The following is a 26,364-nucleotide window of genomic DNA, read 5'->3' as shown; positions in this document are numbered from 1 at the left end:
GGTTTGAATACTCTTCACATCTCATTCTGCTGACCGAGGGGGTAGATCCTTGGGCTTCAGATATTTACTGGATTTCATTTCTTTAGTTCATTATGATTGGCAGGCTGAAAAGTAGCATAGTTTGAAGGGGACTGATTAGGAGAGAAAACAGTGGTTATGGGGTAGATTGCTTTGTTTTGTTAACTACACATAAAAATTGCATTCCTTTGTTGAATCTCAGGTCATTCAGAAAGTCTTCAAGATTTTATTCAGGGCAAGTAATACTGATAAGTATTTACAAAGAAAGTTGTTGCTACTTTTCTGTAGTTTTCATCAGGTTCACATCCAGACCAGCAGGTGCATTCTTTGTGATGCCTGGGAGTAAAATACAGGTTGTTGGCTTGGCTTTCCTGATCCTCCACTTAGTATATGTATGTGTGATTCCTCGCCTGCCTTCCTAAATTGTGTACATTATTTAAGTCAGTGATTGATTTTTCTTTCTTTCTTTTTTTCTTCTTATTTTAGCTTAACAAACTACTGACTTCTAAGTGGCTGATTTTTTTAAAAGTTCCCGTTCATTTTGAGTGCACCATTTTCCCTTTGCCCCTCCATATCTCACTGCACTTTTAACCTGGCCTCTCTGTGTTTGAAAGGAGTGCTGTTTAAGGGTACCACAGTCAGTCCTCATCCGTGTTATAGTGCAGCCATGTATTTCTAGTAAAATTTCAAACTGCTTACAGAATTGTTTAATGTACTATTAACCTTTAGAAAATATGTCTGCTTTTCAGAATGCAGTGAAGTCCCATTATAATACTATGTGGATTCAGCTATACCAGGGACAGATAGCTGAAATGTAATTACTTCTACCACCACCTATAGCATTCTTGGCTTATAATATGGGCATTCAGTCTTCCCTTTCAGTATCAACATTCTATATCAGCCATATAAGACTCTGAGGGGAGTTTTAAATATTTTTTTTACTATCACTGTATTTAGAATTTAAATATGGGTAAATGGCTTAACACAGAAACATTCTTCTCTTTGTAAAGTTCCTTTTTGTCCTTGTTATCATAATGCTGACATTAGACAGTCCAACTTCTGTTTTACTCCCTGGGCCAGGGCAGGGTCACCGAAATGAGAAGGCAGGAGCCTCGATAAGCCCAAGTATCCTCCGGTCTCATAATGCTCATGAACGTTTTTTAAAAAATGACTTTGCCTAGTTCTTACCAAGAGACAGTCACAGATTCGTTGCGCTTTGATGTGAAGATGAATAAGAGAACATTTAAACAATGTGAAAAATGAAATACTTTTATCAAGAACTTTTTTTTATCAAGAGTACACAGCAATTGTGTGGAAAATAGCATTGCTACATTTGGGACATGGTGCCAGCAGTGTTTGTGTTTCCCGGCACCCTCTCTTTGTGATAAGGCTGAACACACTGGCTGCACCCCAGCTTGAAATGTTCTGAGCTCACTCTGAGTTGTACTTTTTGGGTTTCTGTTTCAGCAGCTGTGGATGGGCTATTTTCCCTTTTGTCAGTCTGACTGTCGGAAACCATGCAGGTACCTTAAAGTTACAATGTTTGCATCTCTTCTTCTAGGGAGATGACAGTCTATCTGCAGTTACCTTTGACTCTGACTTTGAGACGGTGAGTGCAATTGGGGAGTCAGCAGTTTATCCCAATACTGATTCTTTTGCCCTTAAAGAGTTCACTTAGACGTGTAAATAGGTCATTCTCCACATATCTTGTGTTTACAGCTGGAATATAAATTCTGAATGCTACTTGGTATTTTAAAAGCTGTTCCTTAGTTGTATTTGAGTAATGTAATTTTCAAACTCTTGTGCAGAAATTAATCCTGAGTAGGGTTCATTTAAGGCAGATTACTAGTCCATACCCTATGTCTGGGTTTGCCCTGCACCTGCCCACCCCCCATCCCATCCTGACACAGGAGGGGAGGGGAGGGGAGGAAGAGCGCTCAAGGTGATGCAGCCAGAAGTGCCTGGTGGGTGAAGGCTGTCCTTGGCAGCTGCACCCTCGAGCTGAGCCACAGCTTGGCCTGACAGCCTGGCAAGGAGAGCAGGGCAGAGGCGGCAGGCCCAGTGCTCCAGTGGCATACTGTGGCACCCAGCCTGGCTTCTCTGGGTTTTTTTGGCAAGTCGTACTGGCTAGAAAGCTGCTCTTGTAGTGGACAAGCAAAAGAAGCTTGTCTCACAACAGACCCAAGTCTAGCAAAACCACAGCCCGTGGGCCCGGAGAGAATCCAGCACCAGCAAATCTCATTCCACATTAGCGTTGTGGACTCAAGGAGGAGCCTCACGGGTCCACTGTCTCCCCAAAGGGACCTCTGTCTGCGAAGTTAAGGATTTTACCTCCACATCACTGAGGACATGGCCCCAAGATACTCCCCGGCGGAGTAATGATCCAAACCCAGACTGCAGGTAAAATTCTGCCTGCAGGGAAGAGAGTTCATCGTTTCTGCTGGAGGGGAAGTTGGCCGTGATACCATTTTTTCATGTAGTGTGAAGCAGATGAGGAAATTAATGTTTAGAGGGCTGTATCATTTTCCCCAGGCCACAGAACTACAGGTTGAGCATCCCCTAATTCAAAAATCTGAAATCCAAAATGCTCTAAAATCAGAAACTTTTCGAACACCAACATGATACCACAGTGGAAAATTCCGCACATAAAAACACAAATTTTGTTTTATGCACAGAATTATTTAAAATACTATATAAAATTATCTTTAGGCTATGTGTATAAGGTGTATATGAAACATAAATGAATTTCATGTTTAAACATGAGCCCCATCCCCAAGATATCTCATTATGTATATGCAAATATTTCAAAATCCAAAATACTTGTGGTATTTCAGATAAGGGATACTCAACCTGTATTAAGTAGTAGAACCAAATTTGTACCCAGTTCTGCATTTGGCATCTTGGTTATCATGGGAGACTGTCTTCCAGACTGGGTCTTCCTTTGCTAAACTTTTCTTCCTTAGCGGGATTGCAGTTGACTTATTTACAAAGGTTTCATCTTGCCAAATTCTCAGGAGTGCACAAAGGCACACACCAGTACTCCAGAGCTGGCTGTGAGGACAGTTTGGGTGGGAAACCATACGCCAGGGCGTGGGATCTTCAGTCTGAATGTTAACCCCAGACCCGTTGGTTTTCTGTGATTAGAACTCACGCCCTGCGAGCTCCATGGGCCCTGGCTCAGCCTCCAGCACGAGACGGAGTGCCGCTCCTGGGCCCCATCCTGGGGCCCGTGCATCTTCCTTTGCTCTAACTCTACTGTGTCTCAGTTGAGTCACTTTCCCATCTTGTGGCTCTTGCACTCCCTCTGACCCATCCTGAACACAGCAGTGTCTTATGATGGGGACCACTTTTGTAGCTCAAGAAAGCTCAACATGCTTTACATCGTTTATTCTTTCTTTCAGAAAACAAAAAGGAAAAGTTTCCACAAACTTCCACCCACATCACCAAGTAAGTATGACCAGGCCTCCTTTCCCCTCGAGTTTCCACATTTTAACTCTGAGAAGGTTTTTAAAAGCTGTCCTTACTGGTGTCCTGGGAGAAAGAGGAAGCATGTCTTTTCTTTGTACAGTTGGAACATTTGAGACTCGACACTCCAGTCAGTTGGCCCCGTTTGTATGGCGACCTCGGGAGCACATGCTGCCAGAGTCCCTGCCCGTCCCGAGCCACGAGCCACGAGCCAGTTGTCGGCCAGGGCTCCTGCACAGATCCTCACAGACCAGACCAGACCAGACCAGTGTGTCTCGGTCTTTGTTTTCTCTTCTCTTGCTTTCTCACATTGCTTAACTCTTCGGGTTGCTGCTGAGGTCAGAAGATGTTTTTCATCTGGGATTTGTTCCCTGAGAATCAAAGCTGCTCTTCTGGGCCTTGTACTGAGACAGTGTAGATGTGCCAAGAGAGATGGAAAGTTCCGTTTTTCTTTTTTTCTTTTGAGATTTCCCTGGGCTCACTTTGCTGCCAGGATTCTCTCCTTCCTTGTCCTCAGCAGGAGGAGGGCAGCTCTATCCCCTTCCTCAGCAGTGGCCAAGGAGGCAGCTGCCTATCCAGGAGGACTTTGCCAAGATGGGGTGAGTCCAGGTGGCAATAAGAATTCCAGTTTCGTCTGTGTTGCTCCGACACTGCTCTAGTGCACAGTGATCCATGCGCTGATCTGACACTTACAGGTGACATACTGTCAATCCTATAGGAGCTTCCTTTTACCACCCAGAACCTGTGGCCTTCCCTGGCTTCACCATCTGTATATGTGTGTCTATATTTTATATACGTTTATCATATTTTGAATATATTGAGTCTCGTGTGGCACACTCAGAATACATGTGAACTTTCATTCAGGTTCAAGGAAAACATAATTAGAGAGGTAAATTCCTGCAAAGAAAAGAATGCCTGTTATATGTTACAAATAAATATAAACATCAGAAAGAAATTATCTAGCAATTTGGATTTTTGATGTCTGTTCTCTTCTTCCATGGGGATAATTGAGAATCAATATAAAGTAAAAGTCCTATGTTTTTGTTTTAAAACTTTTAATTTTAGAAGCATTTCTGTAAGTCCTTTTTTAGCTTGAAGATAACTAAGGTAAATATCCATCCTCCTTTATTCTTACTGAAAGTCAAGCATTTCAAGTGTTGTGAATAGTAATAGTCAAATTATTTTCATCCCAATCTCTTGAGTGTCGGAATTGTTTTTCTCAACACTGAGACTGGCAGAGCCCTGGAGCAGGGCAGGCACCTGCTCTCCCTGCAGCCAGCCCTGCACTTGGCTCCTGTCCCGGGCTCGCTGGGGCTCCTGGGCTGGGAGCCCACTTAGCCTTTGCCTGCAGGGTGCCACAGCTCAGCTCAGCCCTCCCTGCCGCGTCAGGTCCCCTCACTTGCCCCTCATGTTCTCGTTCTCAGAACTCGGCGCAGGAAAAGTTTCTCTGTCTGGATTTCAAGTGCCCTGAGAGTAGGGACCACAACAAATGGTTTTCTCGAATGCCTTATCAATTCACATATGTGCTTGTAGTTTACAAAGCGTTCCAAGGCTTTCCAGGCTTTCCGCCCTGCCAGCCGCTCTGAAGAGGGCAAGGCGATGCTTCTCTGTTTTCAGAGTTTGATATTTTTCAGGCGATATCAGACACCAGCATATTCCCACCATCCTGTTTTCGTTTTTTCGTCTTCCTTCCCAGCCTTTATCCATATGCACATGTGTTTTCCTGAGGAATCCTGACTACTCATTGATAAATCCACATTCCTTTAGAAGGGAAATGTAATTTTGGGGGCTTTTTTATGCTTATTAATTTGCTTTTATATATGACAACTTAAATATTTAAAGTTTGGTAGGCCTTTAGAATATCTCAGTGATGAGGTGCTTTCACTCGAAAATGTATCGAGTTCTAATATGTCTTTAACTCTCATTCAAATTATAATGGGAAATTTTCCATAAATTGTGAAACCATGGAAAACACTTAGATATTTAAAGTAGTAAACATATTAGACTTAAATTTTCAGGACCTTCTATAGATACAAATTTCCTTGCAATTTAAGATATATAAGAATGTTTTGGCTGGGTGTGGTGGTACACAGCGCCTATAGTCCCAGTGAGCCTGGGTAACTGAGCAAGACCCTGTCTCTTAAAAAAGAATGTTTTATAAGTACCTTAGTTTTTGCTTAAATTTGTCATATTTTATATAATTAAAGAGGTGAAATCCCAGATAAATCATTTTAAAAGCATTTCCCTCTTTTTTTTTTTTTTTGTTGGAGATAAGAATCTTGCTCTGTCACCCAGGCTAGAGTGCAGTGGCATTATCACAGCTCACTGCAACCTCAAACTGCTGGGCTCAGATGATCCTCCTGCCTCAGCCTCCCAGGTAGCTGGGACTACAGGCACACACCATCACACCCAGCTACTTTTTCTCTTTTTAGTAGAGACAGAGTCTCACTCCTGCTCAGGCTGGTCTCAAAATTCCTGAGTTCAAGTGATCTTCCTGCCTTAGCCTCCCAAAGTTCTAAAATTACAGGCATGAACCACTACACCCGGCCACATTTCCCTCATTTCAATGACAAAATCTAGAATGCCCTGGAAAAGTATAATTTTTTTCATTTCTTTTAGATATTTTATATATTGAGCTGTAAATAATAGTACTGTCACTAAGCAGCAAGTTAAAAAAGTATTTACAGTATTAAATATAAAGGATACAAAATTATATTTTCATTGTGATTGTGAAAAAAATATATATACTTGAAAAGAGTTGGATGAGAAATAAATATTGGTAGAATTATAATATTGATAGAATTATTCACATTTTTATTTTAAATTTCCCATTATATTACTTCTTTATAATAAAAGGTAAAAAAGAAATGTATGTAAAATGACTGAATTTTTTATTTTTGCCAGAATGTGTTTATCTGGAGCCATCACAGCCTTGTGAATATTTTATTTTACCGTTTTTGTCTTTCTGAAGCATGTGTGTTGAGGGGCATTATTGTCTTGTAACTCTAAAACCATGCATTGGCTTTTTAGAATCACCCTATCACTCTAAGCCAAGAAAAGTGTCATCCTGGAGGTCCATCAGGACTGCAGCGAGCATGCCGCTGGGTGGTCGAATGTCCTTAACCCCACAGAAGCTGTGGCTGGGAACTCCGAAACAAGGTATGTGGTTGCCCCAACAGAGGCTCTTCCTGCTTAAGAGAAGAATTTTAGAAATTGCAGAGGGGGTGTGACTTGAGATAGCTTTTTAATATTGTTTGAATTACATTGTCTTTAATCTTCTCAAAGACACTGCCTATGAGCCGGGCATGGTGGTGCGCACCTGTATGCTCAGCCTCTCCAGAGGCTGAGGTGGGAAAAGTGCTTGAGCCCCGGAGTTTGAGGCTGCAGTGAGCTACAATCATGCCACTACACTCCAACCTGGGTGACAAAGTAAGACCTCATCTCTTTAAAAAAAAAAAAAAGACATTGAGGCCGGGCACGGTGGCTCACACCTATAATCCTAGCACTCTGGGAGGCCCAGGCAGGCAGATTGCTTGAGGTCAGGAGTTCAAAACCAGCCTGGGCAAGAGCAAGACCCTGTCTCTACTATAAATAGAAAGAAATTAATTGGCTAACTAATGTATATAGAAAAAATTAGCCGGGCATGGTGGCGCATGCCTGTAGTCCCAGCTACTTGGGAGGAGGATTGCTTGAGCCCAGGAGTTTAAGGTTGCTGTGAGCTCGGCTGACGCCACGGCACTCAATCTAGCTTGGGCAACAAAGCGAGACTCTGTCTCAAAAAATAAAAAAAATAAATAAAAGACATTGAATATGTGGACTGTACTTTTATGTCATGTGTAAATGTGGTTTCAAACACAGGTGAGGAACCTGTGGCCTTAAGGCCACATGTGGCCTTCTGGGTCCTTAAGTGTAGCCTTTTGACTGTAGCCTTTTGACTTCTGGGTCCTCAAGTGTAGCCTTTTCAAATTTTACAGAATAAATCCCTTTATTTAAAGGGGTGCAGCAGAGAAAGATGAAGCTGTTATTGCCTCCTTTGGTGCTTAAACAAGAATAATCTTGAAATCTGAAGGTCACAGGTTCCCCACCTGGCAGCTTGAAATTGGACATGGTGGGAATATTTTATAGCATGCCAATGTGTGAAGACTACAGATCAGAGCTTTATTGATTTATTTTTGAGAGCCGGTTGCTAAATATTTATCAGCACACCACTGACTGCTGGTGTCTACTGGTGACTTAAGCTTTCTTCAACCCAGGAAGGCTGATTCGAAATAAAAACCTTCCATTGTGTTTGCTTATACCTGTTGTATTAAATCCATGCACATTCAAACTAGGAAGTCTGACCCAACCCCTGAAATCAAACCTCACCTTGGAGCATGCATGGACCAATCCCCCCAGCAGCACTCCCGACTATCTGACAGAAGCTTTAAGAATGAAGAGGTCAAACCTCAGGCGTTCTGCCAGCAATGGTGAGCATGTGGATGGTGACAAGGTCATGACGAAGGGAAAATCTTCTAGGTTTGAGACATGCTTTGTCAGAGTGGGATTTTTTGGCTTCATGTACAAGCTCCATCAATAGGACATTTTGGAATGTCCTGAGGACAGTGGCTTTTGAAAGTCCATTCTGCCCTCCTAGAAAGTGGATTTCATAGTGTGTGGATAGTGACATTTTGCCAGGCTGCAATTGTCTCCCTAACTTAAACTTAAAGTCTTATTTAAGACTCCCTAAACTTAAAGTCTTATTTAAATTTATTGCATAGATAATATTAGAAACAAATAAAAATTTGCAAATAATAATAAAAAGCCCAATCTCTCCAAAAAGAATTAGTGTGTTTTTATGTTTCTGTATCCTCCCTAGTCTTCTCTGTGTGTTTCCCACCTGCCCTCTTTTTGGGGGACCTCCATAAGGAAGAGCAACTTCCAGGATGCATTGAAAACCTTCTCACCATACCCCAGGAGTGGATTACCTTCCTGCTTTTACTGGCTAGGAGTTATACATTAGGCTTAAATATTTTAGATTTTTAATATATTAGTTATCATTAAAACCAAAGTAAAATTTTACTTTTTTATATTGGAATGGGTATTGAGATGCTATGTGCATTTTTTGTCTGGTTTTTGTTTTGTTTACTATTTAGAATTTAAACATGTCAGTTCTGCTTGTGTTGTGACTCTCTTCTTTAATCCTTTTACTTTAATTAAACTGTGTTCACATCTTTATTTTTCTTTTGCTCCCTCTTTGTATATTGTTTTTATTTTTTATTTATTTATTTTTTTGTTGTTTTTTTCCATCTTGTATTTTTAAAGGGAACCTCTTTGTATATTGTTATCATTTTTGGTTTCCTTGTTTTCTGCGAAAGTATCATGATCAGGTTTAAAACACTGAAATAAGCTACTAGGGATGCTGAGGCAAGAAGATGGTTTGAGGCCCGGAGTTCAAGACCAGCCTGGGAAAGATAGTGAGACTCCATGTCTTAAAAATATGGGAAAAAAAAAAAAAAAAAGAGCCAGGTATGGTGGCTCGCATCTGTATTCCCAGCTATGCAGGAGGCTGAGGCAGGAGGATGTCTTGAACCCAGGAGTCCAAGGCTGCAGTGAGCTATGATCGCACCACTGCACTCCAGCCTGTGTGACAAAGCAAGACCCTGTCTCTTAAAAAAAAAGTTAAAATAGTTTTCCTCTGCTTTTTTATTTTTCTGTTTTTCTAAAAGGATAATTTTATTATTTATAACTTCCAGGTTATCCTTAAGGTAGAGCCAAGAATTCTTTCTACTTTTCAGATAATCTTTCAAGAGATGTATGTATCTTCCTGTAGGTCATGTCCCCGGGATTCCTGTCTACAGAGAGAAAGAAGATATGTATGACGAGATTATTGAGTTAAAGAAGGTAGTATTTCTATCTGCTCTTTATTGATTTTAATTGGCATAATGATGTATTCATCCTGGCTTTAGAGTCACACCTGAGTTTGAACCATAGGATAATGTCTTAGGAGCTGGGCGACTCTGGTTAAATAAAGGCCTGTAGCACCAGCTGCATGAAAGGCAATAAGATTTACATTCCACCTGTGCTCTACTTCTCTAGCAGGAAGGAGAAGACTGGGTAAGGACTAGATAAACTTCAGAATCCCTTTGTCTCTCGAGGGTTGGCATGACAAGGTCATTTGATGTTATTATCACAGTAACCTTCCGTTTATGTAATTCTTTAGTGTTATCAAGACATCTTACATGCCCTGTCTCAGTCTCTACAGAAGCTCTATGAGATAGGCAGGGGCATTTGTTATAACATCATCTGGTATGAATTTGAGACTCAGAGTAGTTGTCTGTCCAAGGTGAACCAGTAGCAGAACCAAAATTCAAGGTCATCTGCCTCCCAAGGCCAAGACTCTTTATTGCCCCCTGCCATCTCCCGTTTATTAAAGTATGAATTGCACTGAAAGATACCGTTATCATCATCGTCCTGTTTCCAGTCACTATCGTATAAATTGCATTGAAATACATCATCATCATCATCATCATCATCATCATCATCATCATTACTGCTACCACCACTATCATCACTTTGGTTTTTAATATATTTTTGTGCCCTGGAGAAATTTTCTGGTTTTATTTCCTTCCATAATTTAAGTCTGTTTATAGACCTGCCGTCCCCACTGTTGAGCTGCATCTGAAGAACTGTGTTCAGTCCAGGGCTCACAGGGGGTTAAGCAGGGCATTGGCAGCCAGTGTGTCCAGAGCATGGTGAGGGGTCTGGAAGCTACCTCACCTGAGGAGCCTGGGGAAACACTAGGAGGACCTGGTATAGGCCATTGTGAAAAAGAGTCTTCCATTGGTCTGGAGCAAACACTCAGATTTTAGGTTGTATGAGAAGAACATGCAAACCACAAGGCTGTCTAATGGGACAGTGCTGCCCGAGCAATAAGTATTCCCTGTCTTTAGAGATTTCAGCGACTACCTGTCAGGGATATTGTAAAGCAAATTCTCATTTTGGTTAGAAGACTGTGCTAACTGAAATTTGAGAGTCCCTGAAACTCTGAATAATCACCACAGTAGTACTCTTGGAAGGAATTTTCTTGGGGCTAGAAATGGGTCTCTGGGTAAAATGATACTGACTTACATTTAAATTTACCATCATGGGTTTCTGGGTAAAAGCAGCCTAGACTTCTAAACTCAGAAATGAGAGACTTTTGATTTTAGTATTCTGTTGCTCTGGGATTTTGAGAATCAGAGTGGTTTTTCTGTGGCAAGTAATGCCTCAGTTTGCTATTAAAAAACGAGGATGATAATAGTACTAATTTCATAACGTTATTGTGAGGATTCAATAAAATAATCCATGAATGTGCTTCAATAAAATACCCAATATACTGTAGGAGATCAGTAAATATAGGCCATTTTTCAAAAACTTATTTGAAATAATTTTAGATTCCTAGGAAGTTACAAAGATAGTATGGAGAGGTCCCTTAGATCCTCCATCCAGTTTTCCCCAGTGGTTACGTCTTACTAACTGTAGTGTACAATCAAAACCAGAAAATCGCCATTGGTACAATGTGTGTGTGGTTCTATGTCACCACATGGTTAGACTCACATCAGCACTGCCACGTCAAGGTGCCACAGGGATGTCCCTGGTGCTGCCGCTTTCTAGCCACATGTACCTCTTCCCTTCTTACCATTCCAACCCCTAGCCATCGTGAATCTGTTCGCCATCTCTATAACTTTGGCATTTTGACAATGTTGTGTCAATGGAGTCATGCAGTGTGTGACCTTTGGAGGTTGACTTTTTTCACACTGCATAGCCCTTGACTTAAAAGAAAGAAAAAAATGTGTATTGTTATTGTTGGGTGCAATGTTCCCTAAATATCAGTTAGATACTGTTGGTTAATGGCGTTGTTGAGCTCTTCTGTATCCTTGCAGATTTTCTGCCTAGCTGTTTTATCACTTGTTGAGAGAAGGGTGGGTTTCTTTGTTTGTTTTTTGAGACAGTGTCTCACTCTGTTGCCCAAGCTAGAGTGCAGTGCTGTCATCACAGCTCACAGCAACCTCAAACTCCTGGGCTTAAGTGATCCTCCTGCCCAGCCTCTGGAGTAGCATGTGCCACCATGCCTGGCTAATTTTTTCTATATATTTTTAGTTGTCCAGCTAATTTTTTCTATTTTTAGTAGAAACAGGGTCTCACTCAAGTGATCCTCCCGCCTTGGCCCCCTAGAGTGCTAGGATTACAGGTGTGAACCACTGTGCCGGCCACCATCTCTTTTAATTTATTTGTTTAGATCATTTACATATACTGTAATTATTTATGAATTAAAGTCCCCCATTTTATTTTTTGTTTTCTGTTCTGTCTGTATACATTTCTCTGCGTTAATTTTTTGTCTCCCTGTAGCTTACTTGAACATTTTTTAGAATTCCATTTTGATTTCTCTGTAGTGTTTTTGAGTGCACCTCCTTTTTATAACCTGTTTAGTGGTTGCTGTAGGTATTCCATTTTATATACGTATGTGTATATACACACACAGACATAAACTCATCACAGTTACCGATATTGACATCTTACAGTTTGAGTAAATAGAAACTTCACCCTGCTTTATGGCCTTCACCCTCCTCAACTCACACATAATTGTCTTAAATTTTTCTTCTATGTATACTGAGAACCATGTCAAACAGTTGTATAATTTTTTGCTTCAATTGTCAAATATAATTTAGATTACTCAACCTGGTACAGTGGCTTACACCTGTAATCCCAGCAGTTTGAGAGGCCAAGTCAGGAGGATCACTTCAGGCCAGGAGTTGGAGGTTACAGTGAGCTGTGATCATGTCACAGTACTCTAGCGTGGGTGACAGAGAGAGACCCTACTTCTAAACAACAACAACAACAACAAACAGTTATTTTAAAAATTAATAATATAGAAAACTCAAGAGGAGAAGGAGAGTGTGTTGTATTTACCCATATTTTTTCCATTGTTTTGTCTTCCTTCTTTATATTCCAACATTGCTTTTATCATTTCCTTTCTGTTTAGGGGACTCCCCTTAGCCAGCCTTTTAGATAGAGTAGGTCTATTGGTGACAAATTCTCTTAGTTTTTGTTCATCTGGGAAGAAAATAAGACATTTCCTCTTCACCGCTGATTGACAGTCTTTTCTTTCATCACTTGAAAAATGGTTTTTTACTTCTTCCTGGCCTTCATGTTTTCTGGTGAGAGATTTGGCATCATTCAAATTGTTTTTCCTGTTTAGATAAGTTAAGGTGTTGTATCTCTCTCTCTCACTGCTTTCAGTATTTTTTATTTCTCTTTATTTTGGAAGTTTGACTATGATGTGTCATAATGTGGATTTTGGGGGGGGCGGTTATCCTGTTTGGGATTTTCTGAGCTCCTCTTGAATCTGTAGGTTTGTCTTTTGTCAAATTTGGGAAATTTTCAGTCATTATTTCTTAAAACCTTTCTCAGCCTCTTTTGTTGTAGTGGCCCTGGTCCCTGATTGGGTAATTTCCACTGCTCTGTCTTCAGGTTCCTTGTTCTTTCATTTGTCCTTTACACTCTTCTTTTGAACCTGTTGCTGAGTGTTTTAAGTTTATTTTTCAGTTCTGTAATTTCCATTTGGTTCTTTCATTTACTATTTTGTTGCTGAGACTTTCTAGTTTTTCATTTGTTTTAAGTGTGTCCATAAGTGGTCACTGAAGTACTTTTATGGTGGCTGCTTTCAATCATTGTAGATTGCTCTAACACCTGCCATCTCAGTGTTGGCATCTGTTGATTGTTTTGTTTTCATTCAGGTTGAGATAGTCCTGGTGCTTGACAAGTGATTGCAGTTGAAACCTGGGCATTTTGAGAATTATGTTTTGAGACTCCAGATACCAGTTAACTTTCATGTTTTAGCAGGCCTCCTCTGACAGTGCTCCGGTGGGTGACGCAGGGGCACCACCTCCTTCCTGCCTGGTGGGGTAGAGGTCCAGCTCCCACACGGCCTTCACTGACACCCACATGGGGGAGGGCTTTTCATTACTGCAGGGATGGGTGGGAGTTCGGGCTCCCACTAACCCTTTGCTGGTACCACCCAGGCTGGGAGAGAAGGACCCCTCACCCCTCATAGTTCCCCACGCAGCCTTCCCTAACGGAAGTCCCGACTCTGCACTGGGCCTCCTCTGAGCCATCACAGCGTGGAAAGGAAGGGCATCTAGGCTCCCCACCAGCCTTGGCTGGCAAGGTGACCACAGCGATTTCTGGGGTTTTGCCTGGGATAGAGCTGTAAGTTACTGGCTGTAAGTTTTCTGCCCCTTTCCTGGTCCTTCTGCTAGAGAGAAGAGACAATTCTTGGGGCTTTTGTGGCCTGTGTGCCTTGACTTTCCAGGTTGTTGCTTTTCCAGCACTCAGTCCAGATGAGGCAAAAAGGAAACTGAAGGCACTCCCTGTGTCCATCCCAGCCCCACTACCCAGCCTGTCTAACTTCTTGCCGCCTGTCAGAGTCCCCGGTGTCTGCATTACACACGTGCCCCGGGTTTTCAGCTCTGCTAACAGCAGGAATAGGGAAAGGCAAATCTGCCGCATACTTCTGGGAGTAGAATTCCCGTTATTAGATTTCCTGTCTTCTTTAGTGGCTGCGCATTAGCCAATTCATTCAGCGAACACTCACTGAGTACCAGTTATCCATCATGCTGCTCAAACCCGTAGGTCTGTCTGTAGCGATCCTGGACACAGTCCTGCCTGCTGTGGCTGCAGACTGTTGCACCAAGCCACCACTCATGAGCCTGCACTTGGATCGTTTCTGGTCGTGGCAACTGGTTTTGCTCAGGCATGCAGTCTCTCTTCAGAGGCCACAAGTTCCTTTAAAGGAGAAGGCTATTCACAAGAGAACCGGCCAGTTCCGATGTGGGTGATGCTGGAAGCCAGTGAGCTGCGGCACAGCCTGACCTAGGCTTTTAACCTCTTGCTTTTCAGGCTTTTGGGTTTCACAGACTAGTAAAAAGTGTTTTCAAGTGAAGACATTAAAAACAAAAATTCAAAACACCCTACCATCACCATTTTATAAAAGGGCCATATAAGTCTGAAATAGAAAGGATATAATTTCAAAATAGTCACAGAAATTGAATAAAATTAATTTTGTGAAAAATTGACTACACAGTCTTTTTTTCCCCTATAACTCACCACAGATTGGTGACATATTCATCCACAGATGAAGATTGGGAGCACTGTTCTCCAGTGGAGCCATAGTGGAGGATCAGCATTTAAAATAAATATTAGCCTTTGATGAGCTGTCGTGATGTGTGTGTGACAAAAACAGGCTTTCTCATGTGGCCATGGAGGAGAATATGTGACACTGGCACTTTCTAGAGCCAGTGTTCACAGCTTTGATTTGTTGGTACATTCTCTAGGACCGTGTTTCTCAGTGAGGGTGCTGTTGGCATTTTGGGTGGGAGAATTCTTAGTTGCTTGGGATTTTCCTGCACGCATAGGTCATTTCACCTCCTCTGGTTCCCACCCATTAAATGCCAGGAGGATCCTTCAGTGCCCCTCCCTGTGATGTCCAGGTGGCCCTGCCCTTTCCCCACTGCCACACACAGTGTCCTGCATGGGAACCAGGCAGCTTTTAAAATTCTTCTCCAACTGAGTGTTTCCCCGGGTGTCTGTGTGTACATTGTGTGTGCATGGGTGTGTGCGTGCGTGGTCCTTCTTTTCTCCAGTCGTTACACATGCAGAAAAACGATGTGGATGTGATGAGGACAAAGCTTCGGCGCTTAGAAGAGGAAAATAGCAGGAAGGATCGGCAGATAGAGCAGCTCTTGGATCCTAGTCGAGTAAGTTCCGGGCCCTTCATGGTGGGCTCCTGCCTGCAGGCATCCGACTGGTGGGGGAAGCCAAACCGAACGCCATCTTCACGTCTCAATCTGCTTACCACAGGGCTCGGATTTTGTTCGGACTCTGGCAGAGAAAAGGCCTGATTCTGGTTGGGTGAGTATAGTCTCCAGCAGGAAGAGAGCCTTCCACGGAGGCCCGGTTACTAGGAACGGCCACTGGCACAAGAGGAGTAGCAGGCGGAGGGAGGGGCACAGGACTCCCCGAAACTGTTCTCCGTGGCACCGAGGGGATTACCAGAAGACACTTCAGGAGTTGTCGGGAGGAGCAGGGAGCCAGCAGGCTTACCCCAGAGGCCAAACCAAACGCTGTAGAAAAAATGGGCAACTACCCCACCGTACCTGAAAAAAAAAATACATCATGCTTAACAAATGATACCAATTTAAAACAAGGAAGCACCTGTCCTGTGTCCCTTGGTGGGTGCGCTCCAGGAACCAGGGGGTGGCTCTCACTCCAGTCGGCAGCACTAACTGTCCCCAACAAGAGTTAGCAGTGAGGTCACTGCAAGTCTCACCTATGACCTGCTAACAGTGTTGACGCAACTGGGGCCTTCTTTCTGGGGTCCCCACCACCAGCCCTTTCCCAGCACTTCGTCCCAGGCCTCCTCCTCCCCCAGCAGGACCCAGAAGCTCCCTGCCTTGCCTCCTAGGCCACAGCAACTCTTCTCAGTGTGTCTTTGCTAAATATGTCCTTTTTATATAAATAAAAGATGATTTAGGGAAAAAAAAAAAAACAGGGAAGCAAAACCAAATAGAATGAAGCCTTTAAATAGATACAGATGCCCCCGCCCCTCATATACTATGTAATAATATGTAACAAATTCAAGGAACTAAATGATGCAAAATGGAGCCATCTGGTTAGCACGTGGCAATAAACCACAACAGTTGGAGGAAAAGGTACCTCAGTGGGCTTCAGCTGAGTCAAGGATGTACTTTTGGGAAATGCCAGAAGAAAACAAAGGGATACAATTTTGAGGTTATTGAATACAAAGAATAAGATAACATTAATGATATGATTAATGGATTTGATAACATGAAATTTATATAATAAAAACCCATAAGAATAAGATGTATTGGGGTGGAGGAAGGATTATTGAACAAGACAACAAAGTTTTCTGTTCAGAATTTATAAGAATGCTATATAAATCCCTAAAAAGCAGCAGTCTGCTGTAAAATAGAATATATAGACTATATAAACATTATATATTTAGTATACATGATTAAAGCCTAGTTCTGTATCTAGAACAACACAAAGTAAATTCTTAACAAACGCTTGTGAATGAATCCATGTGTTTCCACAAGAAAATATTTTTTGGATAATAGCAAATCCTCAACAATGCGGAGTTCAATATTTACATGTACATGATCTCATTTGGTTTTTTGTAATAGGGACTTCAATCTCAATTTTTAAAACTGAAGTTAAGAGATTGGGTTACTAGTAAATGACCAAGGTCTGTGAAGGAAGGGGTGGGGTCTGCCTCAGTCCCTTGCATTTCACTGGCAGTAAATACTTGAATGAATAAATTATTTTTATTACTATTATTATTTTTGAGACAAGGTCTTGCTCTGTTACTCAGGCTGGAGTGCAGTGGCATGATCATAGCTCACTGCAACCTCAAACTCCTGGGCTCAAGTTATCTTTCTGCCTCAGCTCCTGAGTAGCTGGGACACTAGGCATGTATCACTATGCCTGGCTAATTTTTTAAAAATGTATTTTGTTTTCTTTTTTTCTTTTTCTTTCCTTTTTTTTTTTGTCACTGATGTAAAGCTCATAAAAAATTTATTTTGTAGAGATAGAATCTTGCTATGTTGCCAAGGCTGGCCAGGAAATTATTTTAAATTACTATGAGTAAAATCTCACACCTAAAAGTAGCAAAATTAACACAATCAAAACCAATATTGGCAGGGCTGAGAAAATGTATGCTCAGAACTTAGACACTGCATTTTAAGTTATTAATAGTATGACTGTGCAAGGCAATGATATTTAAAATTGCGCCTACTGTTATCTAATACTGCTCTTTTTAGGACTGTGTCTTAAGAAAAGAATCTAATACAGAAAGCTATTTGCACAGAATATTTATAGCTGCCCATAAATTGAGAAAATTGAGGCGAGATCATTCAAAGTGGAATATGCCTATCTCAGAACATTTTTATAAAAGAATTTTTTAAAACAATATACAACAGTACAGCTATTTACAAAAATGTCTACTTGATTAATTTCTGTGAGCTAGAAGTCTGTAAATAATGGGTACTTTTATAGAGAAAAGACTGTACTTTTGTTCTGATATCTTTTATTGAAGTTTATTAAAAGAAATTCTAGATCATAGGGCATGTACAGTGTTCATTTTAATACCCACAGCAAATTGTCCTTCCGGGTGGCTGTGCCCTGTGATCTAACATTTCTACCTGTTATTATCTGCCCTCAAGAAACATTTGCATTTTGTGCTTTGGGCAGTTAGGAAAAAAAAGAAAGAAAAGAAAAACATTTGCATTTGCATATGTGCACCCGAAGGCCTGGCCAAGGATTTCTACTGAAGGATTGATTATAACAACAAAAGTGGTTACAACTTAAGCATCTGTCAGTAGGAGAATGGACAGACACACTGTGGTGTGTCATGCTGTGGGGACTGACACAGATACACGGGGACTGCAGGGCTGGATCACCAGGAGGGCTGTGGAGTGTTACATGTGGTAGAGTCCCGCTTCTGTAAATAGCAAGCCCTAGTTCCAGGAGCACGCACACAGACGTGCGCGTGATAAAAGTGCGACTGGGCAGGCTGTATTGATAACAGGATTTAGCTGGGTGAGGAGGGGAGTGGCAGGGTCAGAGTATTTTAGCCTTGTCTATAATGTCTTCATTTTTTTAAAAGAAAATATGTATTACTAACATAATTTAAAGCTACTTTGAAATCCAACTATATAAAAAGTTGTCTATTCAAAAGAAAAAGGATGTTCTCTCTCCAAACGAGAGATGCACAGAAAAGGAAGTGACGAGACCAATGGAGCTGTTCTTCCTCCCCCAGGTGGAGGTACAGGGTTTCATCGGGACCCTCCCAGGCCACTGTCCCCATCAGCCCTGCTTGTTCCATGGGAAGACTGAGCGCTGAGTTGCCCTGGGGGGCTAGGGGCAGTGGTTTGTCCACCTAGTGACCATGGTGGCCTCCTTTAAATACCTGAGGGCACATGCTGCTCCTCCCAGGCATGTGCTGTACTCAGGGGAAGGCTGTCTGTTGGTGTGACTGAGGTGCCGCCTCCTGCACTAGCAGGGTGTTGTGCCCCCTTGGTCACCCACCCAGCACCACACAGTGAGTGGGCAGGACAGCGGGGACCCATCTCTCCTCACTGAGCCTGTGGTCTGCAAGAGGGGATGGTGCTCGGCAGGGACGATGTGCAGAGCTACAGGTCACCCACAGAGGACAGCAAGCCTGGCTTAGGGACCTGGGCAACTGAGTCTCGGGAGGCCAAGGACTTTGGAAACGGCTAGACTGGACACAGTGCTCTCTCAGCAGGTCGTGAATGGGCTGAAGCAGAGGATCCTGAAGCTGGAGCAGCAGTGTAAGGAGAAGGACGCCACCATCAGGTACGGCCTTGCTGCTCCCTGCTCTACCACCCTCCTGCCAGGCCCATCCCCTGTCTCCATTCCCACCCAAAAAATGGAGGTCTATGGAGCTGCCTTTTTTTTTTCTTTTTGGTATTATTTGCACTCCCTCCAAATTTCGTTAAGGAACAGTATTCCCCTTTAACTTATTGTAGTTAAGAGTGCTTTCTCTCCTTAGTGTTCTGTGGACCACTTTTTATTTCCAGGATGATTTAAGTCACCTGCTGTCCTTGTGCTGGTTTCAATATGGCTCCTAACATTTCTTTACCTGTCTCTTTAGTGTGAAGGGAGAGCCTTTCTCCCTTATTTAACCACATCGGTACGAGCGTCGACTATAGTCAATAGCCACAGATGAATGCGCACAGCTGAGCATCGACTTTAGCTGACAGCCATGATATGACTTTTCTAATTTTTCATTTATCAAAATAAAATTGTGAACATTTAAAAATATATGTATATGTTACCTATAAACATATATGTATATGTTACCTATTCTGATTTGTATTACAAGTAAAGCTGCCTGTAAAGTAAAACAAGCTTTCAGTGCTTTAAAGCTTTCCTCATCACACAAGAGCAAAATGGATTCGTCATCAATGCACAGCACAACTATTGTGCGGAATATGAGTGCCGGCTGTGGGCAAGGTTTCGCGGCCGGTGAGCGCCGTGCCGAAGTGCTTAAGGAAAACTGAGGCAACACGTCTCTTGTCTCAAGTCTCATATTCATGCTGTGATAGTTTCCCCCCTCGTTCGTTTCTTGCTGAATTTTGTCAACTTAAAATAAGTGTGATTATTTGCTGATTTCTTCTGCGTTTCAGTGCTGAACTGTGACTTTTCTTTCACTTCTGTGTTGATGCCTTTTATCTGAAGCGTGCTGTGTGTTTAGAGCAGATGACGGCACTGACAGCACAAGGGGAAAAGTGATTCTCTTTTCTTTGCAAAGCTAGTTACTCTCCCCACCTTCCCCAAAGGTGCTCTGTCCTCTCGGTTCTGAGGTTTTCTTCACCATTAATCCAGTATTTAAAGACAACACCATATTTAGAGAAGAATATATTTAGGAAGAGCCTGTTTTCTCACCTTGGGAAGTGGCTGGTCTGACACAGAAGGGACACCTCTGTATGAGGAATTCTCCTGTCAACCTCCAGACAACTTATCTGTTCAAGGCCATAAACCAATTGAGGGGTAGCTCAGGGTTTTTCCTGCCCATCCTGGTTCTCTTCCAAAGCCTGTCCTTCTCTGAATGTTCTGGGAAACTCTGGTCCTCTTACTTTGTCCCCTGGGAATGCTGGCACTGCCACGTTAACTCTGAACTTGGGTTTACAGCAAACTCCAGACTGATATGAAGACCACCAACTTGGAAGAGATGAGGATCGCCATGGAGACATACTACGAGGAGGTGTGTGTTCCTCTCAGCGGTGCATTGGGCAAGGGCGGGATGGAGTATGGGGGGAGAGTCTGCTCATGGCTAGGGTAATGAGCTGAGGCCAGGTGGCAGCCCCAGGGCCACACTCTTGGGAGCCTGTTCTCTTTCAGCTTGACTTAAAAATAAATCACAGTGGCTGAGCGAGGTGGCTCACGCCTGTAATCCTAGCACTCTGGGAGGCTGAGGTGGGAGGATCACTCAAGGTCAGGAGTTTGAAACCAGCCTGAGCAAGAGCGAGACCCCGTCTCTACTAAAAATAGAAAGAAATTAATTGGCCAACTAAAAATATATAGAAAAAATTAGCCAGGCATGGTGGCGCATGCCTGTAGTCCCAGCATCTCGTGAAGCTGAGGCAGTAGGATTGCTTGAGCCCAGGAGTTTGAAGTTGCTGTGAGCTAGGCTGACACCACGGCACTCTAGCCTGGGCAACAAAGTGAGACTCTATCTTAACAAAATAAAAATAAAAAAAATCACAGAAACTTAGTTTTTACTTCATACTGCTAGAGCAGTAATCAGGAATCTGATTACAGATTTTTCAGAGGAAGGTCTTCATGCTCGTTCTGTGTTTTTAATGCATTATAATTTGATATTTACAGATTCATCGTCTCCAGACTCTCTTGGCAAGTTCTGACACTACAGGAAAGAAGTATGATGATCTGTTTGGGAGCCAGGTCTCATGTGTTGTCCACATATTGTGGGAGCTACTCTCAGAGCAGTGTAGTCATCGTGGGGAAATGGCACACGCTGCCCAAATTTTGCAGTAGTGCCAATGCTACACCTGTCTTACTAATGCTAGTCTTACTAGAGTTGAGATGTTTCCATTAGGGGTGTTTACAGATGTTCCCTTATAACTACCATTTGTTGACAGCTGGCATGTGTTAGTCAGTGCTCCATGCATTAGTTGTATATTCTATATAGCATCTTCTAGCTTAGAATTAGGAAATTCTGTTTGTCAAAGTGTATCTACCTTATTAGGAAGACACTTAATACAAGTACAAGTTTATTTTGTCACTTAAAGTTTTCCCAAGTAAGTTTATTAGGAGAAATGTCAGGGTTCTCCTTATTTTGTAGATTTCCCATATTCCTTTTCTGAATGATGTGATACTAGCTAGGCTTTTAACAAATTCTGGAAGGGTGATCCCTTATAGATTGGGCTGTTTCACTGGCCTCTGCAGTAAAGTCCTAACATTTATGGAGTGTTTACACTGTGCCAAGGGGATGATTTTCTCTCTCTCTCTCTCTCTCTCTCTCTCTCTTTTTTTTTCCATCCCTAGTGGTTTAAAACAGTGGTTGGAAATATTTCTGTAAAGGGCCAGATAATAAATACAGCTGATTCTCATTATTCCCTATACTAATAGTCTGTGAAGTTTCTGTGAACATCAAATTAGCAAACACTAAATCAGTGCTCCTAGGGGAATTATAGGGTTCACTTCCTTTGAGCCTCTAGTCACAATATTTTATCAACTGATCAATACATAACCTGTTTTATTTGTGTTTCTGTTTAAAGACACCTTATTTATCATATACTGTGGATGCCTTAATGTTGGACTCATGGCAGCTCTATAATTCCTGCCTAGACGAAGCTTGTCTAACACTCGTATGTTTTCTGTAGGGCACATCACAGCCTTCTAGAGCTTAGAGGCACTAGACAGACTCAGCACTGTGGTTCCAGGCTGTATTAAATGGCAAAGTCACCAATACAAAGCCAAAAATGTAAAAGATGTGGCATTGAGTAGACTGCAAAAAGGACATTTGTTCACAGTGTGAGCATTTCCTCATTCAGCAAGTCAGCGACACATTTTTCATCGCTCTGTGCATGTGCGTGAATTCCCATAAAAGCCCCATGACTAGTGATTTTGGGGTTACAGATCAATTTTAGCTAGTAAACAAATTTGGAAATATGGACTCTATAAATAATGAGGATCAACTATATTTTAGACTTTGTGGGATAAGAATTGAAATCAAAGCTATTACACAGCCGGGCGCTGTGGCTCACGCCTGTAATCCTAGCTCTTGGGAGGCCGAGGCGGGCGGATTGCTCAAGGTCAGGAGTTCAAAACCAGCCTGAGCAAGAGCGAGACCCCGTCTCTACTATAAATAGAAAGAAATTAATTGGCCAACTGATATATATATAAAAAATTAGCCGGGCATGGTGGCGCATGCCTGTAGTCCCAGCTACTCGGGAGGCTGAGGCAGAAGGATCACTCAAGCCCAGGAGTTTGAGGTTGCTGTGAGCTAGGCTGACGCCACGGCACTCACTCTAGCCTGGACAACAAAGTGAGACTCTGTCTCAAAAAAAAAAAAAAAAAAAGCTATTACACAGCTACTTAATATAACAAGAGAAAAATAGCTTTCCACAGAATTTTTAGTGGTGACATTTAAAAAATAATACTAGTAATTGAATACAATATTTTGTTATACAGGTTTACTAATGATAAGAATAGAATTCTATCTTAGGGGTTAACATTTTGCTTATATGAGGTTCAAGGTTATTGTTACTTATTTGATTGCAAGAATTCACCTTCAGAAACCACGCTGATCTCACAGACCAGGCAAAAACAAACTTTGATTTGCCTACCTCTCGTTGAAAACATTTATTAAACCAGTTTAGAAATTCAAACCTTAGACCCTTGATCTGGCTATTCCTAGGTCTGCGGTGGAGAAGAAGATGGGTGTTAAGAAGCAGAAGAAGATGAGCAGTGCTCTCCTGAACTTGTCTCGGAGTGTCCAGGAGCTGACAGAGGAGAACCAGAGCCTGAAGGAAGACCTGGACCGTGTGTTGAGCAACTCTCCTACTGTCTCCAAGATAAAGGGTATCTTCCCCAACGCCACTTGAGGAGGGAGATGTGAGGAGAGAGGTCATGTCTCTTGTTCTATGAGGGAAGACAGGGTGGCTGCCACAGTGAGTCCTGACGCAGGGCAGATGCTGGCCTGACATGTGCTGTGTGAGCAGCCCTTCCTCCCTTCAGACCTAAGGACCCGAATGCATGCCACGCAGTGTCCAGGCCCCAGTGGTAGAGTCACATGCAGACATCCCTCATGGAGATGCTGTGGTGAGGGGAGGAGTTACTGAGTCGAATCCATATCAGGTGGTAATGGGTGCTGTGGAGAAAGGTGGGGGAGGAGAGGGAGATAGCAGGTTTGGGGGCTGGGGACAGTGGTGTGCAGCCACACACAGACAGTGTCACCAGGAAGGCCCGACCAAGACAGTAACTGCTGAGCATGGCCTGGAAGGGGTGAGAGCCAGCCATGCAGGCAGCTGGGGGCAGTGCCCAGGCTGGGAGCAGTGAGTGCAGACAGAGGCCCTGGGTGCTGGGAGAGCAGTTGGTGATGGAGACTGGTGGAGTGTGGTGGCCTGAAGGTCTGCTGGGGCAGGTGCCGTGGGAGGGTCATGGAGAGGACTGCGGAGTCTGCTCTGCTTCCCAAGGAGCCCTGCTTCTGTGCTGGGAGTGGACCATGTGCAGAAGGGGGACGTTGGCAGGCAGAGGCCTCTCCCCTTGCCCTACTGAGGGGCCTACTGGCCTGGGCCAGGGTGGTAGCAGAAGTGGTGAGAGGGGTTGGGTTCTGGGTGTACTTTGAAGGTCTGGCTTATGGGAAACTGGGAGGTTGGGTATAGCCTATGAGAGGAGGAGGAGTCGGGCTCCAGGGGGTTTTATCTGAGCAACTGAAATGACAGAGCTGCCATTTCCTGAGGTGGAGAAGGCAGAGGAGCAGGTGTGGGGAAAGGGGGCAGTGGGGTCTGAGTCGGGGGGCGGGTGGCTGGCATTGTATGTGTCTGGGGCTCTGGGTGGAGGCCTGGGCTAGGCACTGAGCATGCAGCTCGCAGTGCATGGATGAGACCAGTGGAGCCACCTGGCAAGTGCATGTGAGGAGAGGGGAGGAGAGGGTTGGGGCAGGGTGCATAAAGGTAGAGGCCGGCAATGAGGTGGCCGGGAGAGCCAGGCATATGGAAACCTGGACACAATCGAAGGGAGGAAGGCAGGAACATGAGAACTGAATGCTGAGCTTTGGATTTAGCAAAGTGAAGTCATTGGTAACCTTGATAAGAACCACCTTAATGGGCTGGTGAGGTCAAAGCCCCAGGAGCAGAATTAGGAAAGAATGTCACGCTAATGACACTTGGAGACTGTTAGTACTGATAACTCTTTACAGCAAAGGGTACAGAGAAGTCGCTGTGTTGAGGGAATCCCTTGGAAGGCAAGAATCTGCCTGGATGGGTCTTGTGGCTCAGCTCTAAAGCTGCTGGGCCTGTGGATGGGACAATGTCAGGCCCTGCCTGAGATGGGTGGTCAGAGCTTAAGTGCCCATTAGGACTATCCTTCTGAAACCTGTTGCTTCCAGCAGGTTATGTGGAGTGGAGCAAGCCTAGGCTGCTGAGGCGCATTTCGGAGCTGGAAAAGGTGGGTGGCATCTCAGCAGCACCCTGCCATTCTGGGCAGCATGTCCTATGCAGCGGGGATGCAGACTTAGAGAGTGAGATGGGTCACGCAAACATGTAAACCACAGCTGTCCACCAGGCGGCACAATGTGCAAACAGCAGAGTGGACTTCCCCGGGTCTAGACAAGGCCTGAAGGTGTGTCTCTCGGCCCTCGTCTTCCTGATGGTGAAGCCACATGCCCATATTACTCACTGGGCTTTTGTGTGGCCTCAGTGGATACATGTGACCCTAAAGCCTTTAGCAGCCAAGCCTGGGACATACATATTATGGGTTTTCCACTGCCAGTCATTCACCAGCCTGTTTTCCTCAGTGCTTGTCTAATATATGAATTTGGAGAAAACTGTGTATCACACTTTGCCATCCAGAAAATTTGTGAGATTAACATTTCCTTATATCCCCCATGTGAATTTGCAAACTAGGAATCAATCTGATTCTATTGGGATGGGCCAGAAGTGTTGACAGCTTTATATTTTAAATATGAAGTTAGAGCTGTCTCTGTTGTTGGGCTAAGCAGAGTAGACCTAAAGGAGAAAATGTTTATAAAAAATAATTTTACATATTTATCAAGTAGAAAACTTAAGTTTTTATAAATAGTCAGTATTTTAAAAATAAACCTTGTTAGGAAATGAAAGAACACAGAGGTGGCTCAGAGTCCAGTGGGGAAGCATGTCTCCACTGAGAGCACTGAGGGTGGCAGGCAGACACTGGGGGCTCAGGTCACTTTGCTGGCAAAACTGGAAAAGCATTTGAGATTGAAAATGTACAGGTCCAAGATTTCAAACATTCCAGGAAAGTAGGGTGAGTGAGCACAATGTAAGGTAGCTTCTGAATTCCCCTCATGCCCTCCTTTCTCCGATTTATCTTGGCTCCCTGCCCCAGGAGGCATCTGCACACTCCCTCTTCTAATCCAAGAGAGCTGTACTGGGCAGTTGCTGTCCCAGTAGATTTGCATTGGCTAGCATCTGCCAGGCAACTCAGTCACCTGCCTAGGCATTTCCTGTGCTCCTGCGGCAGACTTGGTTTCATTTTGTTTATTGTCTCTTGTCTGGGTTTCATAAATGGAAAGTAAAAATGAGCAATGATGTCTAACCAGTGCCTGTGTTGCCTCCAGAAAATCAGTTCGATGGAGAACTCAAAATCAGACACTTCAGACCTGGCCAAATCCAATCTGCTATCTCGTCCTGCATCGAGCTCCATGATGCACAGACAGCCACGAGGGGATCGGGACCGCCAAGAGGACCAGGAGCATCTCCGAGGGGCCCTGAGAAACCTGAAGGGGGAGCGGAACGCCCTGCAGGCACAGCTGCAGGAGAAAGAGTAGGCGCTCCTGGTGCCCATCCCACGCCCCTGCTCCCCATGTAGACTGTTGCTAGGGTTACACTGCTGTGAATTTAGGGAAATGCTCAGCTTGTAATAGTTATTACATGAATATTTTTATACAGTTCTAAAACTTCTTACATTTCAGTTGTGAAATAAAGGCAGCTCTAGTGGTAAAAAGAAGATCCTAACTGACCATATTGTGTCTTCCTAAGTGTGGGTGGGAGCACCATTAAATCTCTGCACTCTGTTCCAGAGGGATCTTCCAATTGTTTG

At 43.4% G+C, this 26,364-nt stretch overlaps 1 protein-coding gene across 15 annotated transcripts in view; it reads left to right on the top strand.

Annotated features, from left to right (window-relative positions):
• Positions 1-26,364, top strand: part of IQCE (IQ motif containing E) — a 58,855-nt gene that overhangs the window by 7,100 nt on the left and 25,391 nt on the right. For 8 of the 15 annotated variants that reach the window (XM_012759234.2, XM_075995251.1, XM_075995252.1 and 5 more), the window contains exons 2-14: positions 1,580-1,627; positions 3,420-3,465; positions 6,514-6,642; positions 7,815-7,949; positions 9,293-9,363; positions 15,144-15,257; positions 15,361-15,411; positions 18,824-18,894; positions 20,233-20,305; positions 20,929-20,978; positions 22,982-23,145; positions 24,674-24,732; positions 25,883-26,088. In XM_012759234.2, the coding sequence (XP_012614688.2) occupies positions 1,580-1,627; positions 3,420-3,465; positions 6,514-6,642; positions 7,815-7,949; positions 9,293-9,363; positions 15,144-15,257; positions 15,361-15,411; positions 18,824-18,894; positions 20,233-20,305; positions 20,929-20,978; positions 22,982-23,145; positions 24,674-24,732; positions 25,883-26,088 (1,217 nt within the window). Of the gene's footprint in view, positions 1-1,579; positions 1,628-3,419; positions 3,466-6,513; positions 6,643-7,814; positions 7,950-9,292; positions 9,364-15,143; positions 15,258-15,360; positions 15,412-18,820; positions 18,895-20,232; positions 20,306-20,928; positions 20,979-22,981; positions 23,146-24,673; positions 24,733-25,882; positions 26,089-26,364 lie in introns of all 15 variants that reach the window. The other 7 variants (XM_020281339.2, XM_012759259.3, XM_075995248.1 and 4 more) reach the window with 5 other exon arrangements.

The sequence above is a fragment of the Microcebus murinus genome, chromosome 19 (genome assembly GCF_040939455.1).
Source record: "Microcebus murinus isolate Inina chromosome 19, M.murinus_Inina_mat1.0, whole genome shotgun sequence".
Taxonomy (NCBI): Eukaryota; Metazoa; Chordata; class Mammalia; order Primates; family Cheirogaleidae; genus Microcebus; species Microcebus murinus.
This window is presented reverse-complemented; position numbering and strand designations above follow the sequence as displayed.